Source organism: Sebastes fasciatus, chromosome 5 (genome assembly GCF_043250625.1).
Source record: "Sebastes fasciatus isolate fSebFas1 chromosome 5, fSebFas1.pri, whole genome shotgun sequence".
Taxonomy (NCBI): Eukaryota; Metazoa; Chordata; class Actinopteri; order Perciformes; family Sebastidae; genus Sebastes; species Sebastes fasciatus.
The window spans coordinates 22,917,983-22,936,042 of NC_133799.1; the positions used below are offsets into that span (position 1 = coordinate 22,917,983).

General features: G+C 41.9%; 1 protein-coding gene across 2 annotated transcripts in view; it reads left to right on the forward strand.

Moving 5' to 3' along the window:
- rgl1 (ral guanine nucleotide dissociation stimulator-like 1) overlaps positions 1–17,632 on the forward strand; it is a 30,275-nt gene extending 12,643 nt beyond the window's left edge. The window contains exons 1-18 of one of the 2 annotated variants that reach the window (XM_074635856.1): positions 1,506–1,740; positions 4,734–4,844; positions 7,193–7,401; positions 7,488–7,562; positions 8,325–8,515; positions 8,637–8,761; positions 8,903–9,118; positions 9,218–9,321; positions 9,425–9,509; positions 10,317–10,406; positions 11,200–11,286; positions 11,534–11,566; positions 11,660–11,781; positions 12,095–12,184; positions 12,352–12,535; positions 14,362–14,613; positions 14,741–14,855; positions 15,722–17,632. In XM_074635856.1, the coding sequence (XP_074491957.1) occupies positions 1,696–1,740; positions 4,734–4,844; positions 7,193–7,401; positions 7,488–7,562; positions 8,325–8,515; positions 8,637–8,761; positions 8,903–9,118; positions 9,218–9,321; positions 9,425–9,509; positions 10,317–10,406; positions 11,200–11,286; positions 11,534–11,566; positions 11,660–11,781; positions 12,095–12,184; positions 12,352–12,535; positions 14,362–14,613; positions 14,741–14,855; positions 15,722–15,909 (2,322 nt within the window). In that variant the 5' untranslated portion in view covers positions 1,506–1,695 and the 3' untranslated portion in view covers positions 15,910–17,632. Of the gene's footprint in view, positions 1–1,505; positions 1,741–4,733; positions 4,845–7,192; positions 7,402–7,487; positions 7,563–8,324; positions 8,516–8,636; positions 8,762–8,902; positions 9,119–9,217; positions 9,322–9,424; positions 9,510–10,316; positions 10,407–11,199; positions 11,287–11,533; positions 11,567–11,659; positions 11,782–12,094; positions 12,185–12,351; positions 12,536–14,361; positions 14,614–14,740; positions 14,856–15,721 lie in introns of those variants that run through there. The other variant, XM_074635855.1, reaches the window with a different exon arrangement.
- Positions 17,633–18,060: the final 428 nt, after the last annotated feature.

Genomic DNA, 18,060 nt, shown 5'->3' on the forward strand with positions numbered 1-18,060 from the left:
TGCCCCGTTCACAGTGGAACAGTGTGGCCATTCTCACACTCGGCCCATTCTCCTCTGCTGTCACTGACAATGCACAGTGCTGGTGACGGCATCTACGGCCTTCCTTATATTGTCCCACGCAGGGGCCGTGAGGCGGCAGCTGCTCACTCACAAGACGGCTACTCATATGACCAGACTCATACTCATATGAAGTCTTAACATTACAGTAATCTAATCACCACTGATGTTTGCAGGTAAATAAACAGAAAAATAAAGGGTTCTGTAGCGACCCAACGTTTATTAAAGGGGAAGCCCACCAGTTTTACTTATATAAATTCAGTTTACAGGTGTTGGGGAGGGGGGAGCCTACTGCTGCATTTGTGGAAAAAAAGCCTTTTGTGACTCCAGAGGGAGCTGCGCAAAGTCTGATAAGTTAAAGTGGCAATCACGAAAATTTAAATTTAAATAAATGTCTGTCACTATCGCCAAATTAGGTAACACGATGTTGATTGAACCTATGGCCCACTGCAATATCTATATTTTTGCAGTATTATGAAATCGTTGTCTATTAAAGTTCAGCTGAAGCCAATATTAGTCTTCAGTGATCTGAGTTAGTCTCCAAAGTAATGGTCTTTTTATAGTGAAATCCCTGCATGTGTTACCATACCTCCACTTCACTCAAGAAAACACTGGAGAAAACAAAAAAGGAATATTGTAACAAAAAAAACACCAACTCTACAGTTTAGTATTTTGCATTTTTACACAGTTACAATTAAGACAACTCACGCACAATACAGAAAACACATCCAACACATCTGTTTTCTTTTACAAGAAAAAAAACGAATTTCATGTTTTTTTACTCTTTATTATAACAAGCTAAAAAAAAAGCAAAAAATAAAGAATTCAAATTAAAAATATATAAATATATACAAATAAAAACATAAGAGTGTATACTGTACATATAAGTATTTATGTTTATATGGGTTTATAAACACATTATAAAAACAGTCATGAGTGTTGTGAATTTCACAGGAAATGCATGTTTGATTCTAGCCAACATTTTAGTATTTTGCATTTTGACAGTTACAATTAGACAGCTCACGCACAATACAGAAAACACATCCAACACATCTGTTTTCTTTTACAAGAAAAAAAAAAAGTTTTTTTTTACTTATAACAAACTAAAAAAAAGTAGAAAAATAAAGAATTCAAATAAAAAAAAAAAAATTATATATATATACAAATAAAAACACAAGTGTGTATACTGGACATATCATAAGTATTAATGTTTATATGAGTTTATAAACACATTTTAAAAACAGTCATGAGTGTTATGAATTTCAGAGGAAATGCATGTAGGATTCTTGTGTAAGCATTTTGGTGTCTTCATTGCGCAAACCGAAATCACAGCTACGTCTGAGCGCGCACGTTGTTGTCAGAGTGATGGAAGTGGAACAGAAAGGGAGGAGGAGGAGGAGGAGTTTAAACAGGACTGTTGTGAGTGAGGAGGAGGAGGAGGAGTTTGGTCATTCAGTAGAAGAGAGGAGAGCCTGCTGCTGACAGACCAAAGGAGGAGAGTTTGGAGTTGGAGTGTGTTTGGTGAAGGAGAAGACATTTTTCTGCTGGGATTTTTTTTAAAAACAGGAACACATCTTCTTCTTCTTCATCTTCTTTCCTTGTCGGATTATTCCCGAGCTCTGATGCTGTCCCCGGATCATGAAAGAAACGCTCACCATGAAATTCGCCTGGAAAAGTAAAATGGTAAAAAAAAACCTCATGCTTTTCCATCCTGAGCTCTGTTGTTGGGGTTGTGGTTTTGGAGAGAGGGGGAGAGGATGAAGAGGGAAAGGAGGGAGGAAGAGGAGGAGGGGTGTTTGTAGGCTTGGGAAAGTAGAGGATAAAGGGGAGAAGAGGAGGAGGAGGAGGAGAAAGAGGGGGGCAGTGGGGGTGAACAATTGTACATTGAGTTTTAATTGTTTTAAATCCAGTTTAACCCACATTGTTGGTGCGTAAAGATGGTGCGCAAAGTTTGGAGACGTGGGGATGAGCAGCATTAAACAGTCTTCCTACATTTTGATGGGAGATCACAACAACATGATGAATATTTAAAGAAAAATGTAAGTTTTGTGAAAGCCACCTGCTTCCATTCAAATTTCTCTGATAAAATAAATCATAAATATATGCATCTGATATAAATAAATAATTTAACTCCAAATAAAAAAAGAATATACTAAGAAAAAAAACACTTTACGTAAACATGCCTACAAAACATGAAAATGGTACACTACAATAAACACACAATAGTACTACCATCAACAAATCATCTTGAAATCCGATCACATCTTTTTCCTCAGATTATTTTTGCAGTGACTGGATCATTCCATCATTTCTAATAAAAAAAAATCCCCTGCAGACTGTGCCAGAATATGAACTCGATCTGTTCCAGCTCTCCCCTCCCTGCTGCTGCTGCTGGATATGAAAACTTTTGTCTGGGGGCCCTGTAGTGAAACAGAGGGAACAATTGGAGAGACCCCGGGGCCATCTCCTGTCTCTCTCTCCATGGGTCCCAGCTGCGTCCAGGCGAGGAAAGAAACACAAAAGCCAACAGATCAGGGCCAAAAGATTTAACACAACTGTTGTTATCTCGGGAGTATTGTTTCAGGCTGATAAGCACTATTTGAGCAGAGATAGGGTACTATTTGCTCTCCTTAGTGTCCTCCCTGGGCACTTTTTTTTGAGCATCTTCTTGGATCCAAGTTAGAGTAAACTGTTTATACCCAGGAATAATATTTGATATACTCTATAAATGCATCCCTATATCTGCTGTGATTCTCTGCTGAATAGAAATATCACAGACTGTTTCCATGCAAGCTGGTGGAATTTTGTTTCACAATAAGCCCCTAAACTTGGTGCACAAAGCAGAGCAGAGCCTCGTTTTAAAGCCCTGCTCTGAAAAACATCTCCAGTTCTGTGTGGCTTGACAAAAAGCAGGCTGTGTGTGCAGACTGTGAACTCAGCATCCCCGGGCCGGCCAGCACACAGAGAGAGACCTCTCTCGCTATTGTTTTGGGAGTGTGTGGACTGCATGACTCATGCACTGATGTATTTATCTGTCTCTGCTGCCAGCCGTCCAGCCAACAGCAGCTGAAGAGAGAGAGAGATATGGTTGCTGACCTTAAGACAAGATGCTGAACATGATTCAGACAAATGCAGCTTGTGACATGCAACAACATGTTCATGCTTACTGGTTTCATCCGCCAGATCCAGTTTAAATCCTTTTTTTTTTTACTCCTCCTCTCCCTTTCTCTCTCTCTTTGTGTTTGGGCTTTCTTTTCATTTCAGCATCACATGTTTCTGTTCAAACCCAAACACGGCCCAGTCATGGCCGAGTGCCACCGGCCTTCCAGGCCCGTCCATTGAGCCTGTTAACGGCGACTTTGACCCTTGACCTCTTCCCTGGCAGCCCTTCTGTTTGGGGGGAATAGCGTGGACTTTGCCATTGAGCTGTGTAAATGAGAGTGGGGACAAGTGAGAGTGATCTTGGCCGCCTCGCCTCGGCCTCTATGTGTGTGTGTGTGAGGAGGACTTGGCCATAATACTGCATGCGTGGTGTTTATATTTGGCCCAGTCCCTCTCTCTCTCTCTCTCTCTCTCTCTCTCTCTCTCTCTCTCTCTCTCTCTCTCTCTCTCTCTCTCTCTCTCTCTGTCTCTGTCTCTGCCTCTGTTTTTGTCTCCATATGTTGATGTCTCAGCATATCTCTGAGTTCTGTATTTTGATTTCTCTCTGCTCCTCCCTGTTTGTTCATGCGCTCTGCTGCTTGTCAGTGATTTACAACCAGAGGCAGACACAGTACACACGGAGCACAAATCTATTTAGTGTTCTGAGCTGATTCAAGTGTGGTTCTGCTCTCGAGCTCCCTCGGCTTGTATAATTACTCAGACAAACAGACGAAGACATATCAGTGTGTCTTGTTTTATATGTCGGGGGTTTGTTTGAGGGGCTGTTCTGGCTCTTATCTCCAGTGAAGCAGTCCAGCTCTGACTTCACCTCAGAGAGACGACGGGGACACGGTGAAAGAGATGGATAGGGAATAAAAAGAGGGAGTAGAGACAGACAGGGAGGGAGGGAGGGAGGCCTGGCGGGCTGCAGCGGTGGGGGTTGGTCATTCTTGATGTTTTTTACTGCACTTTAAGTCCTTCTTTTACTAGTTTGTTTGAGTGCTGTGGTTGTGTTTCTGTGTTTTGTTTCTGATGCTTCCTTCTGCTTTTCTCAAAGAAGTTTCCAAAAATGTCAGTTCCTATTTTGTTAAATGACACTTAGGAGTTCTGCAGCCCTGCAGTTATTTACAGGAAATAGTTATATGTTTTTATCCGATCCTCTCCTCTTCTTCTTTTTGTGAACAACTTTTTATTAGTTGACAGAAAAGAACATGTAAACATTTACAGATGTAGTTCCAAAACAATTAAAATTGATTCATGGTATATTGTGCATGTACATAACAATACCTAGCATGCAAATAATAATATGGAAACATGCATGTCGATATACAATATACCTTAAAATGTGGTATGTCTGCACAAACAGACGTACGTTGCACCTAAGTACTGTACACATGACCTAAATCCATTACGGTCTTTCCCTGAGCACCGTGAGATCGTGCAACAGAAAGCTCGAGTCAAAATATCTAACAACAAGTACCACCAACAGTTTAATGACAGTGTGTGTAACATTTTCCTTCTTAATGTCGTTGCAGAGCTCGGTGCAGGACTGGGGGGAGGAAGTGGAGGAAGGAGCCATCTACAACGTGACACTGAAGAGGGTTCAGATTCAGCAGGCGGCCAACAAGGGAGCAAGATGGCTCGGGGTGAGTGGGCATAACCAATACCTCACAGTGGGACAGAAGTTCTCTCAAAGAAGAGACCACTAAAACAGATTGTACAAATGAAAACCTGACGCTACTTTTTCCACTCTCTTAACCTGTTGAACTGCTGATTTATACCCAGAGTGGAACAGTCTCCTCCTTTGGAATTTTTGTAGATGGGTTTTATAAAAGCAATCCTGTGTGTGCAGACTGCTGAGCATAAAAACAGAGCCTAATCTCTATTGTTTAAAGCAGACGGTGTGGTTCCATAGCGGGGCGTCTCTCTCAGCATTGTGCTCTGTTGTTTTAACATCTGAGCCATAAATCTCCCCGTTTAGACGACACCTTTTCGCTGCCTTTCACCAGACCTGGACTGTTTAGCCGAAGCATGTGATTTCCTGACTTTCCCGGCTGCTGCCAACAAAACTGCTCGGTGTTTTATAAAACGCTGGGAAAGGCTTTTCCTTGAGTCGTGCATTTTTTTAATCATTGCTTTTCCCTTCACTGTGCTGTTTATATCAGCATAATAAGATGTTATATGGTGTACTATTACACTGCACAGAAGGGCCAATTAGGGCATTATGTTTGTGTGTTCTCTACTAAAGGAATGTGTGACCCCCAGCGTAGAAGCCTTTGTTTACAACAACAACAACAAAAAATCAGGATGTTGGTTTGTTTGTATCGGCTCTTTGTGCTCGGCATTGGCGATGGGGGTTTGGCACATAAAAGAAGAAATAGATAACAGCTCTGAGGCTTTAAGACTGTATTGATGTATCGACAGTATGAGCTGCCAACTGTATTCGAGCTAATTAAAACAACATGGACGGTTTATACAGTGCTGTCTATTGAGTGGAGTAGAATAGAGAGAGTATTGAGGCATCAGTGTATTTACTATAAACACTCACATTGTCAGCGAATAACAGCAATTACTGTGCATTCAGGGGGATTTACACTGATGTGTGTTTGCAAATTCAGTGTTTTTCTAATTGTGAAATCAAAGCCTGTGTTTGTGTGTGACTGTACAGTGAGACAAATAGTGGTATTTCTTGTTAGTTGTTATCAGAGGGGAGTGGTGGGAGAACTTGGCCGTCCTCCTCTCCGTCTGTCTGTCTGGAGCGGCGGTGGAGGAGGAGGAGGAGGAGGAGGAGGAGGGGCCTGCCGCTGTGATTAAAAGCAGATTGGAGCGTTTCCTGTTGTAGCGTGCTAACTTCACCAAGGTCTCCTTCTCCCCACGTCTGTGCCACCTCCTCCTCCTCCTCCTCCTCTACTCTCCTGCTTTGTAACCTCGCAGTCTATTTCCCTGTAGGCACAATAGTCGGACACATCTGGGGAAATCAGAATTAAATATAGGTTCTGATTGTCCTTGCCGTTTCCTCCGCCCTCTCTCCATCTTTACTTTCTTATTGGGGAGCATGTGCACATCAGTAATACAGCCCTCTGTCTCAGATATTAACATCAAAAAGACAAACAATAGCAGGGAATAAAGGCAAAACGGGACAAAAGAGACACGTGAAAGAATTAATAAATAAAAAAGTAAACGCACATACATCGCCCTAAGACGCACAAATCAAGTAAACCTTTCAAGAAATCAGTCTCCAAATCCTTTTAAATACGTCCAGTCTGTCATTAAGGATATGCCGGATCCTTTCCAGGTGGAGGGTATCCATCAGTGATGTTATCCAGGATTTAAACGTCGGTACTTATTTCTTTTTCCAGAACAATAAGATCAGTTTATTTGCACAAAGGAGACCATTGGACAGGAAATGATGCTAGTTTTTAGAGCTTTTGGATGCTCTCAGTTTAACCAAAAGTGGATCTGGTCTTATTTGAACTTTAAAAATCTTCGAAAAGAATGAAAATATTGCAAAAATCTTGTAACTTAGGGCATAAAGCATAGCTATGAAGTAAATCTGTCTCTGCTTGGTTGCATTTCTTGCAAATCTGTGAAATTTTCTGGGAAGATTTCATGTAGCTTTACCTTCGAGTAATGCAACCTGTGTACAATTTTAAACTTTATCAAACATTTCCTGGCATTCAAAGAACAGATATGAACATAATCCAGGACCTTGTCCCGGATGTCCTCAGCTATTTCCATCCATAGCTCTTTATTTTAGCCCTTTTTTTATACAGCTCATATCTACTTGTTTATGATCTTGCAATGCATTGTATATAAAGGAACTTGCATGTCTCCCCTCTCCCCATCTTTATCTTTGGATGAATTGTCCCACTTCTAAGTAAAGAAAAGCTTTGGAAGCAGCAACCAAGTCACTGCAGTGCATACCAGCGCTCCTCAGTTCAGTTCACACTGGATTAACAGTGTAAAAACATATGTGTTGTGCTTGTGTGTTTAGGCGGAGGGGGATCGTCTGCCTCCCGGCCACACCGTGAGCCAGCTGGAGACCTGCAAAATCCGAAGCATCCGTGCTGGAACGCTGGAGCGTCTGGTGGAGACGTTACTGACGGCGTTTGGAGACAACGACCTCACCTACACCTCCATCTTCCTCTCCACCTACAGAGCCTTCGCCAGCACACAGACTGTACTGAAGCTGCTGTTAGACAGGTAAGGGCCGGAGCAAGGTGTTGCAGAAAGCTAAAACAATGCATCGACGAGCGTTATTTTCAATATCTCCTTATTTTCTGTTGCAGGTATGGAAGTGTGGAGGAGAACGAGCAAGACACAGGCAAATGCAAAGGCTCTGGAACCAATGGAGCCATCCGAAGGTGAGATACATTTTTATATATTCATCACTACCAGTTCCAGATGGACAGCTTTCAATAGATTTTTTTAGGGCTGTCAATCTATTAAAATAGTTAATCGCGATTAATCGCACATTTTTTTCCTGTTCAAAATGTACCTTAAAGGGAGATTTGTCAAGTATTTAATACTCTTATCAACATGGGAGTGGGTAAATATGCTGCTTTATGTAAATGTATATATATTTTTATTATTGGAAATCAATTAACAACACAAAACAATGACAAATATTGTCCAGAAACCCTCACAGGTACTGCATTTAGCATAAAAAATATGCTCAAATCATAACATGGTAAACTGCAGCCCAACAGGCAACAACAGTTGTCAGTGTGCTGACTTGACTATGACTTGCCCTAAACTGCATGTGATTATCATAAAGTGGGCATGTCTGTAAAGGGGAGACTTGTGGGTACCCATACAACCCATTTTCATTCACATATCTTGAGGTCAGAGGTCAAGGGACCCCTTTGAAAATGGCCAAGACAGTATTCCCTCGCGAAAATCTAGGACAAGTTTGGAGCGTTATTTAACCTCCTTTGCGACAGGCTAGTATGACATTGTTGGTACCATTGGATTCCTTAGGTTTTCTAGTTTCATATGATGCCAGTATCTTCACTTTAGTTTTAAAACTGAGAAATTAGTGGCGTTAAAACAAATTTCGCACACCTGTCCTTCTCTCATTGCCAGCTCCTCTTACACTCTCTAATCTTTCCCTGCTGTCTCCACAGCGCCTTGGCCTCTATCCTGCGCGCCTGGTTGGACCACTGTCCCGAGGACTTCCAGGAGCCGCCAGAATACCCCTGTCTCCACAGACTGATGGACTACCTGCGCAGGGTCGTGCCCGGCTCCGAGGCTCTGAGGCGGGCGGAGGGTCTGCTGGAGCAGCTGCAGAGTCAGGCCGGCATGGACGAACCTGAAGGTAACTAACAAAGTGTCTTTTAATAGCGTATAGTTCTTTGCTCTGTACAGTGCTGTGTATTTTTTCATCTTAAGTATCAAATTTCCTCTGAGTAAAATCATCTGTTTTTGCCTGCTTTCAGCTGGTTTCCACGGCAACAGCTCTTTCTGTCTGGGGGAAGAGGAGGAAGTGGAGATCGAGCTCCAGGAGGACTTCCTGTCGTTTGACGCCGACATGGTGGCTGAGCAGCTGACCTACATGGATGCGGTAAGTGGAGGGAAATGAGATGGAAACGGGTTTACTGGCAGCGTGTGTGTTGTGTAGCAGTGGAAAAGGTCACGCAGGTCACATCCCTGCCATGTTTCGTCAGTGTCGTCATACTAACATCAGCCTGTTGTTCTGCTCCAGCTCCTCTTTAAAAAGGTCGTGCCCCACCACTGCCTCGGCTCCATCTGGTCTCAGAGGGACAAGAAGGACAACAAGCACAGCGCCCCCAGTGTTCGCGCCACCATCACGCAGTTTAACGCCGTGGCGGCCTGCGTGGTCAGCACGGTGCTGAAACACAGACAAATCAGACCGCATGTCAGAGCGCGGGTCATCCAGCGCTGGATAGACATCGCTCAGGTTGGCAGAAACACACACACACACACACACACACACACTCATCTATAAACCTTCCCCTAAAATGGACCAAGTCGTGACCGACCTTGTGTCTCCTAACAGGAGTGTCGAATACGCAAAAACTTCTCGTCTCTGCGAGCCATCGTGTCTGCGCTGCAGTCCAACCCTCTGTACAGGCTGAAAAGGGCCTGGGCCTGCGTGCACAAGTAAGTCCTGATTCAACAGCATCTCTGGGGTGTTTATTTTGCAAATGTGTTTTAGCTGATATGTCCGTTACTCTCGGCTAACATGAATCTGTGCTTCACACAGAGACAGCATGCAGACGTTCGAGGAACTGTCGGACATTTTCTCCGATCACAACAACTACCTGACCAGCAGAGAGCTCCTCATGAGGGTGAGCTCTAACTTCAACGTTTATTTAATGTCTGAGGGATCTGTGAAGTTATGAATTAGTATATTTAGTATCCTTTGTAAAAAAAAAAATCCCAGTTTAGTTGATCGACTAATTGGTCGTTTTGGTCTGAGTCGACTAAAATGACTTTGTCAATTAGTTGTTTTTTTATGCTTTTTTCATGATGAATGACTAATTTCCAAGAAACTTATGATAAACACCAGATTTAAAGTGGTGCTTTTGTGTGAGTCTTTGTGGAGTTTTACAGATCTGTCGATTAAATCGATTAGTCGACAAAAATCGTATGACTGTTAGTCGACTAAGAATTTCTTTGGTCGAGGGGTCAAGGACAGCCTTAAAACTTGGAAATGAACAATATCAGTGTGTCTGTCCATCAAAACTGTCCCCTCTTTTGTAGGATTAACAACGTGTGTTGCAATAACCGTCATCATGTTAGAAGCGTCAGTTAGTCAGGTCTTATAGTCGACTAAGATTCTTTAGTCGATTAGTCATTTTTCATGCTGAATGACTAATTTCCAAGAAACCTATGAGCACATCTCTGGTAAGCACAAGATTTAAAGTGGTGATTTTGTGTGATTCTTTGTGGAGAAACTTCACAGATCTGTCGATTACCGATCACTAAGATTACTAATCGATTAGTCAACTCAGAAATTCTTTGGTCGAGGACAGCCCTATTTTAAAGCGTGCAGATGTTCCTCACACAGACTTCATCTGGAAATTATAAAAAACATTCACTTGTGAGAATCTGGAGGACTGAAGCTGTATTATATTTTTCTGTTTGCCCTACAGGAAGGCACTTCAAAGTTTGCCAGCATGGAGAGTTGTGCCAAGGAGCACCAGAAACGAACCCACAAGAGACTACTGCTGCAGAAGGAAATGGTGAGACAAAGAGCGGCTAGCTAAGAGCTTCTGCAGACAAGTGGATCACTTTCAAAGAGAGTTAAAAGCGAGCTTTCTAATTTAAAACAACACATTCCTCTAAAGCAATGTACTGTAAAGGGAATTCAAGCCTCTCCAGTGTGATGAAGCTTTGTTTACTCAGTGCACTATGTGCTGTATTTACATTAAGAACCCACCCTGGCATCTGTAAATCACATTGTAAATTAGTCTCTGGCTTTACTGTGGCATCCTTAAAAACATTTATTTAAAGGGGACATATCTTGCTCATGTTCAGGTTGTATTTTGGGTTCTACTAGAACATGTTTACATACTTTAATGTTTTAAAAAAAACTTTATTTTCCTCATGCTGTCTGCTTGAATATACAGTACCTGTATTCACCCTCAGGCTCCGTTTTAGTACATTTCAATGGAATTGCAACGGAATTGCGTTGCTAGGCAACAGCTCGGGTCCATGTTTACTTCCTGTCAGCTGATGCCATTCACATACACTGCAACAGGAAATAAACTGGGACCCATTTAGATTCTTTTTACGTTTAAAACTTTGAAATGGTCTAAATATTGTAGATTTATGACATCACAAATGGACAGAAATCCTGTCGGCTTGTTTCAAAAAGCTCAGTTTCTGAATACGGGGTGTGTGTGTATTTCTCTGTGGATTAAGAGTTTTGATACTTTCACAGTATTTATATAGAACTTAAACCTGCTTTATAATATAAAAGCAATGAAACAATGTCACTTTTTACAATATGGGACCTTTAAACCTTCTCCGCAGGGAGCCATGCAGGGAACGATACCCTACTTGGGGACTTTCCTAACTGACCTGACCATGCTGGATACGGCGCTGCCTGACCTAGTAGAGGTAAGAAAAAATCCTGCTGAATGTGTGTGTGTGTGGGTGTGTTTTGATATTTGAGCGCATGTGTCCGCGAGTTTACACAGCTCTGCAGATCTGAGAGTCTGTCTGTGTAACCGCTGTCAGGAACCGGGGCGTAAGTTTCCATGAGTGCGTGAGGAATTTTGTCGGAGCGGTCCACCTAACGCTGTTTGTCTAAGCAGCTGGTCGGTATGTGATGTATCTGACAGCGTGCTCTTTGTGTCCTTTGCAGGGTGGTCTCAACAACTTTGAGAAGAGACGCAGGGTGAGTGTAGCTACAAGCGGCCTCTTCTGACAATCATCACACGTATATGTATGAAGTAAAACAGATCTAACGTTGGTAACTTTCTCTCTGCAGGAGTTCGAGGTTATCGCTCAGATCAAGCTGCTCCAGTCGGCCTGTAACAGCTATTGTCTGACTCGGGATCCGGCCTTCCTCCGCTGGTTTAAGAGCCAGGCTCAGCTCAGCGAGGAGGAAAGGTACTGCTGCTTCACTCACAATACCTCCTTTCTTGACTGCACCGTTATCCATTAGACAAGGCAAATTACTGCCTGAGGTCACGGCCTGTTGGACCTATTGTTCACCAACACACAATAGAAGCTGCTGTTCTCACGCCGGGTCTTCACTCCCTACTGATCTATTATACTTTTTGCTCCGTGAACTCTCTTCTCTTCTCGTCCTCTCTGACTTTCTCTTTCTCCTCTCTCTCTCTCTCTTACAAAACCACTTCGCAAAATGATTTGTCAGTGTTTTATGATGTCTAAGGTTTATTATCAATGTTCTCTCTTGCAGCTACGCCCTGTCCTGTGACATTGAAGGTCTTGGCGACAGCAGTCCGACCTCACCCAAACCTCGGAAAAGCATGGTGAAGAGACTCAGCCTGTGAGTACATCCAGACAATGTTAATGATGTTAATAGAACCTCATGGAGGAGGAGGGTCAAGTTTTAAATGTCAGAAATTAAGTATTGTCACACTCTCCTATTTAAGCACTAAATTGCTGTGACCCGTTTATTTGATTATCTAATAAGTGACTTCCGCTCCTTCCCAGGCTGTTTCTTGGACCAGACAGTAGTGCAGCGAGTTCTCCGGTCAGAGAGACGCCGCGCTCGCCTCCTACTGGCAGCTCAGGAGAGAGCATGGACTCGGTCAGCGTGTCCTCCAGTGACTCCAGCAGCCCGTCTGACAGCGAGGGCCTCACCCCCACACACACCTCCGACTCCCAGCAAAACAAGGTAAAGATAAAGAAAGTGTGTTCATTTTGGTCATACTTAGTGGCTGAAGAGAGGCCTTCTCCAGTGTCATTAATCTATTCCTTGGATCCACCCCTTGACTAAAAGAAAAATGGCAAAACGTTTCCTCAAACACTCAGAAATAATTTAACACTTTTTAAAAAAATATATTTTCTCTGTATTTGAGTAGAAAGCCAACATGCACAAAACATCTTACATTGTATACTGTTGTTCTTGAAGCCAAACAAAGCATGACAATACAAGTCAGTCAATAGAAAACAAACAAAAAAGGGAAACAAGAGTCAGTGTGTAGCAGAGAACCAGGTGGGGTTTCAATACAACTGGTGTTATTTTAACTGAAATCAGTTCTTTATGTGTTTTATAAACTCAAACAGTTCTTTCCAACATTTATCATCAAATATGTCTTTCCTGAGTCGCAAAGCAAATGTTAATTTTTCCATTACAAAAATGTCACGCATCACATTAAACCAGTCTGCTGATGGGGATGATCCTTTGTTAGGGGTAGAAGTAACAAAAATGAATTGATAAAAATGGAGGTGATGAAGATGCATGTGAGTTATCAAGTGATTTGATTAATTTAAAGTTGATTTGACCAAAACAGTTGTGATATGATGAAAGCAGAGCCATGAGTCATCATTTTCACCATCTTACATTCATCATTCGTCATTCACAGCAACCAGCTGACATTTTTCCTTTACAGCCTTACAGCAGACAGTTTTTGTTACTTACTGTTGTCATCGTATCACGGCTGTTTTAATCTAATCACATTTATCACTACATTTTTCATTTCACATCCATTTTTATGGCTTTCAATTCACATGCATTTTCATCACCTGTTTCTTCCACCCCTCATAGTCCTTGACTTAACATTTTTTTCATATTGGCTTTTTTTACTGGCGATCAGCAATATTTTAAACATGTATGCTTTAGAAAAGCCAAGAAGCTGTTGGGGCATTTTCATACTTTAATAAGTAGTACAATTCACTTTGCTGTTAATAACTAAAATTGCAGTTGTACAATTTAAACCGTAATATGTTAATGGTGTATTGTTTACATAGCCACAAAATCACATAACACAAGTGGAAATAGCAACTGCCAAAATTATGGAAAACATAACAAAAATGTATACGTACTGTTTATCGAGCCATGTCTTTATATATATATATATATATATGTATATATATATATATACTTGTATGTCCATCCTGTCTCAGGACATATTGATCTTACTAGCTAATCATTGATGTTGGAAACAAAGCCCTAATGTGTCAGAAAATGACAAAACTATGGCTTTCCTCCACCAAAGAAATTCCTAATCGACTAAAACTCAAACAATTTTATCAAATAATCGATTAGTTGGTTTAATCGACAGATCTATGAAACTGAGTTTCTCCACAAAGAATCACACAAAAGCACCACTTTAAATCTAGTGTTTACCAGAAATGTGCTCATACCTTGCTTGGAAATTAATCATTCAGCATGAAAGAATGACTAATCGACTAAAGAAATCTTAGTTGACTCAGACCAAAACGACCGATTCCTCGGTTACACAATTTGCACCAAAAGCCGTCATTTTGATTAAAGTATTTGATCTTTTTCAAAAAAAAAATTCCCACAAGTCTTATTAGTATTATCCCAGTATTACACAATTATATTTATCTCTTTTGAGTCGTGCAGCTGTCACTTTGTTCCACGCTTCCCTTTCGTCTCCAGTAGCTGCACATTAATGATCAGATTATGGTTCAGTGTATTTGTGCTGTAGTTTTGCGTATCCACCTTATATAACTTCTGGTTCTGTGTTTCCTCAGCTATCTGAATCCTCCTCATGTAATTCACTCCACTCCATGGACACCAGCTCGTCCACAGCCAGCGTCTCCATGACTCCTGCGTCTCCCCCGCTCCCCGGGCCGCTCTGCACCCACAGACGCTCCGCCTCCCTCACACCCCTGTCCCCCGGCTCCCCGAGTCAGACCCCAGCTTACAACACCCAGGCCCAGGACGCATGCATCATACGAGTCAGTCTGGAGCACGGCAACGGGAACCTCTACAAGAGCATACTGGTAAATAAATATGTGTTTCTGCAGGTTTACATTTTTACATGATAAATATATATATATATATATATATATATATATATATATATATAAAACCCTGTATGAGTAATTTTTTTGTCTATTCCCTAAATAGTTGACCAATCAAGACAAGACTCCGGCTGTAATTTCTAGAGCTATGGCAAAGCACAACCTGGAGGTGGAGCCAGAGGACGGATACGAGCTGGTACAAGTCATCTCTGAGGAGAGAGGTAAAAAAAACATGGCTTTACGTTTATATTGAGCCTCATTCTTTATTTTTTGTCATGTAACCTCTGGGGTTCTTGATGGTTTTAGATGATTGTTTGAGCTATTTATTTGTTGTTAGTATTTAGTTGTTTTACTAATAATAAGTAGTATTTTTTGATTTATTGTTCTAGATGTTTCCTTTATTTAGATTCGATTTTTGATAGTGTTTTCTTTTGCTAGGTATTAGGTATATAGATTTTGCATAAATTAGTATTTTCATTTTGTTTTCTTTTGTTTATGAATTGGGTAACACTGTGGGCACCCACGGTTTAGGTAGGCATGTAGGACCAGCATGCACCTGGGTGGGCTTATGTTTTTTTTTACCAGAACAAGAGAAGCAGCGACATCCATGTTTCCTTTGTTCTTTGTTTGCTTGCTTGCTTTTGGCTAAATAAATCATCAGAAACATACATTTTGCATGGACAATGGACTCTTTTGCCTGCGTAAATGGCTCATAAGCGGCCCTGAATTGTCCGATAAATGGCCACCACATATACCTTTCTCATTATTCAGACCTACATTTTTCTCAACCAGAGGTAGCTAGCTCCATGTTGGGCAAAAAGTATGATGAAACTTGTGCTAATTTGTCCCACGTCATATGGTTCATAAATAGTAAAATTCCAAGGCAAAGTGAGATATGTGCAGTGAGTACAGGAAGCAGAAGCGGTTGCAGCAGTTACTGTAAAACAAAAAAAGAAACACTATGATGAAACACCCTTTGTATTTTGCAAATCAGCATTTTAATTACACGTACTGCTGACTAAAAGTATAATAGCAGCAATACTCATAATTCCTGCTTTTTCTCCCCCCTCCCTGTATGTTCTTTCAGAACTGGTGATTCCCGACAACGCCAACGTCTTTTACGCCATGAATACTTCGGCTAACTTTGACTTCCTGCTGCGCGTGCGAGGCTCGGCGAGTCGGCCGGTCCAGCTGCGAAGCCGCTGTAGCTCCACGCTCCCTCGCGCCCAGCACCGCTCCACCCTGTCGCTCAGACTCAGCAAGGTCACACTGTGACCCCCGGACTGCAGCGGTTTGCCCTTACACCACTAATCCAGGGATGATGCAGGGCACGGACTTGATTTGAACTGTTCTAGATGAAGAGGCTGGATGAGGGATGAATGGATGAGGAGCTCAAGAAGGAACAGATGGAGTCTTCAGACTGTTTAAAAAAAGCTCCATTTAGACTCTTATCTTGACTCTAGTCTCACCCTGAACTGTGCCATCCCTTCCTGTCCTTCGCCTTAACATGGAACATGGATGTGTAGCGTGACTGACTGCTGTGCCAGTGGGACTTGACCTTCTACTAGTAATGCCTGTGACGGAGTGAAACAGCGACCCCTAGTGGCCTCTCCACTCTTTACAACTACAGGTTTTTGCACATGTTATGGGAGCAGACCAAACTCCTGACCTCCAACAGTATTCTGATGTTGAATCTTTTTGTCCTGTGATGTGACTGCGTAGCTGAGTATTCACTTTTTCTGGTGTGATGAATGCAGAAAGAGAAGACAGATGGTGGAATAGAAGGAGAAGTGGACCAGAGTGTCCAGTGTTGCCTTTATCGATGAATGAATGGACCTCTAATAGTATTCTGAATGATGTTAATTAATGAATTGATTGACAGGAGCTGTGATGTCATTGTTTTCCCCTAGTCCGGCATGTTTACCTGCCATGTCCGGCTCGTGCACAGTGTGCACTCTGTGTCTATGTGTGTTCAACCCCTCTCATATTGTGAGCTGTGTGACGAATGTTACGTGCATTCTGATTGGTTCCCTTACTTGGTTTTAACAAGTCCTTAGCAACTATTGAAATAGCCTTACCTGCCCTATCTTTAGGGTGCAGAGATGAAATCTGTGCTACTTTCTAATCCAGAAAGGCGTTCTTTCACATCCTCACATTTTCAGACTTATTTTAAGAAAAAAAGAAGAAGAAGAAAATAGACATGTAAGACCAGAGATGAGGAGGGAACTGACTTCCTGGAATAGAAAACGCCATGCAAAGTGTCTCAAACTGATGCATCCTTGTACCTCTTTGCCCTTCATTATATGAACTATATAGAGTTGCACTTGTCAGTTGGTAGGAGACGCCGATGGGATGTGAATATAGAAGAGTGAACGAGCCGCTCTGTAAGTGGTTTCCTCCCTCTCTTCGCTAAATGAATTACTATTTTTGTTTGTAATTGTTGCTTTTTATATGTTTTCGTAACACAATTCAGGCCAGACATGAACGCCAGATCAGAGAGTGATGACGTTAATGAATTCAGAGTGTCATAAAAAATAAAAAAAAGCCAGTGCCAGATTTTACTGTGATACATTTGGAAATCTTTACTTAGGGACACATCACTTCATCACGCACACACAACACCTCTTCACACAGTAAACGCCCGTCTGTTTCCAGCACCGTCGTAGTTTCACAGCCACTCTTCTCACCTGTCACATTACAGCGACACACCGTTTGCAGATAAACACTCCTGTGAGTCATTTTTTTCCTCCTTTCAGTTATAGCTCACTCCTGCAGATCTTACATGCTATCGTGCCAATTTGTGCAACCAGTTAATGTTCCCCTGGTTGATATTACATTTCCCTTCTGGGAGAACTGGTTCACGTGTTAATGGGCTGATCGTTTGTCTCCACGCAGCACTTCACTTTAAAATGTTCTCGTTAAATCACCCTCAGTTCCTGTGTTCTTCACTGCCAAAGACTCTTCTTCTACCTGAATAAATAAATTATTATCATTATTATGATGGTTGTCCTGTGTGCTTTTGATTCACTCTTCTATTTGGACGAATGCTCTTGAGTTCATAATGAGTAGCATATTATTAGTAGTAGTTTTGTTCAAACTAGGGCTGTCAAAGTAACACGATAATAACGGATTAGCGCAACTTGCGATTTTTAGGTTGTAGCAGGCTCAGTTTTAAAGCTAGAGTGAAGATACTGGTATCATATGGAACTAGAAAAACCTAACCATTGGTACCAACCATGTCATACTAGCTTGTTACGAGGGACGTTAAATAACACTCCAAACTTTCGCTAAATTTTGGCGAGGAAATACTGTCATGGCCATTTTCAAAGGGGTCCCTTGACCTCTGACCTCAAGATATGTGAATGAAAATGGGTTCTATGGGTACCCACGAGTCTCCCCTTTACAGACATGCCCACTTTATGATAA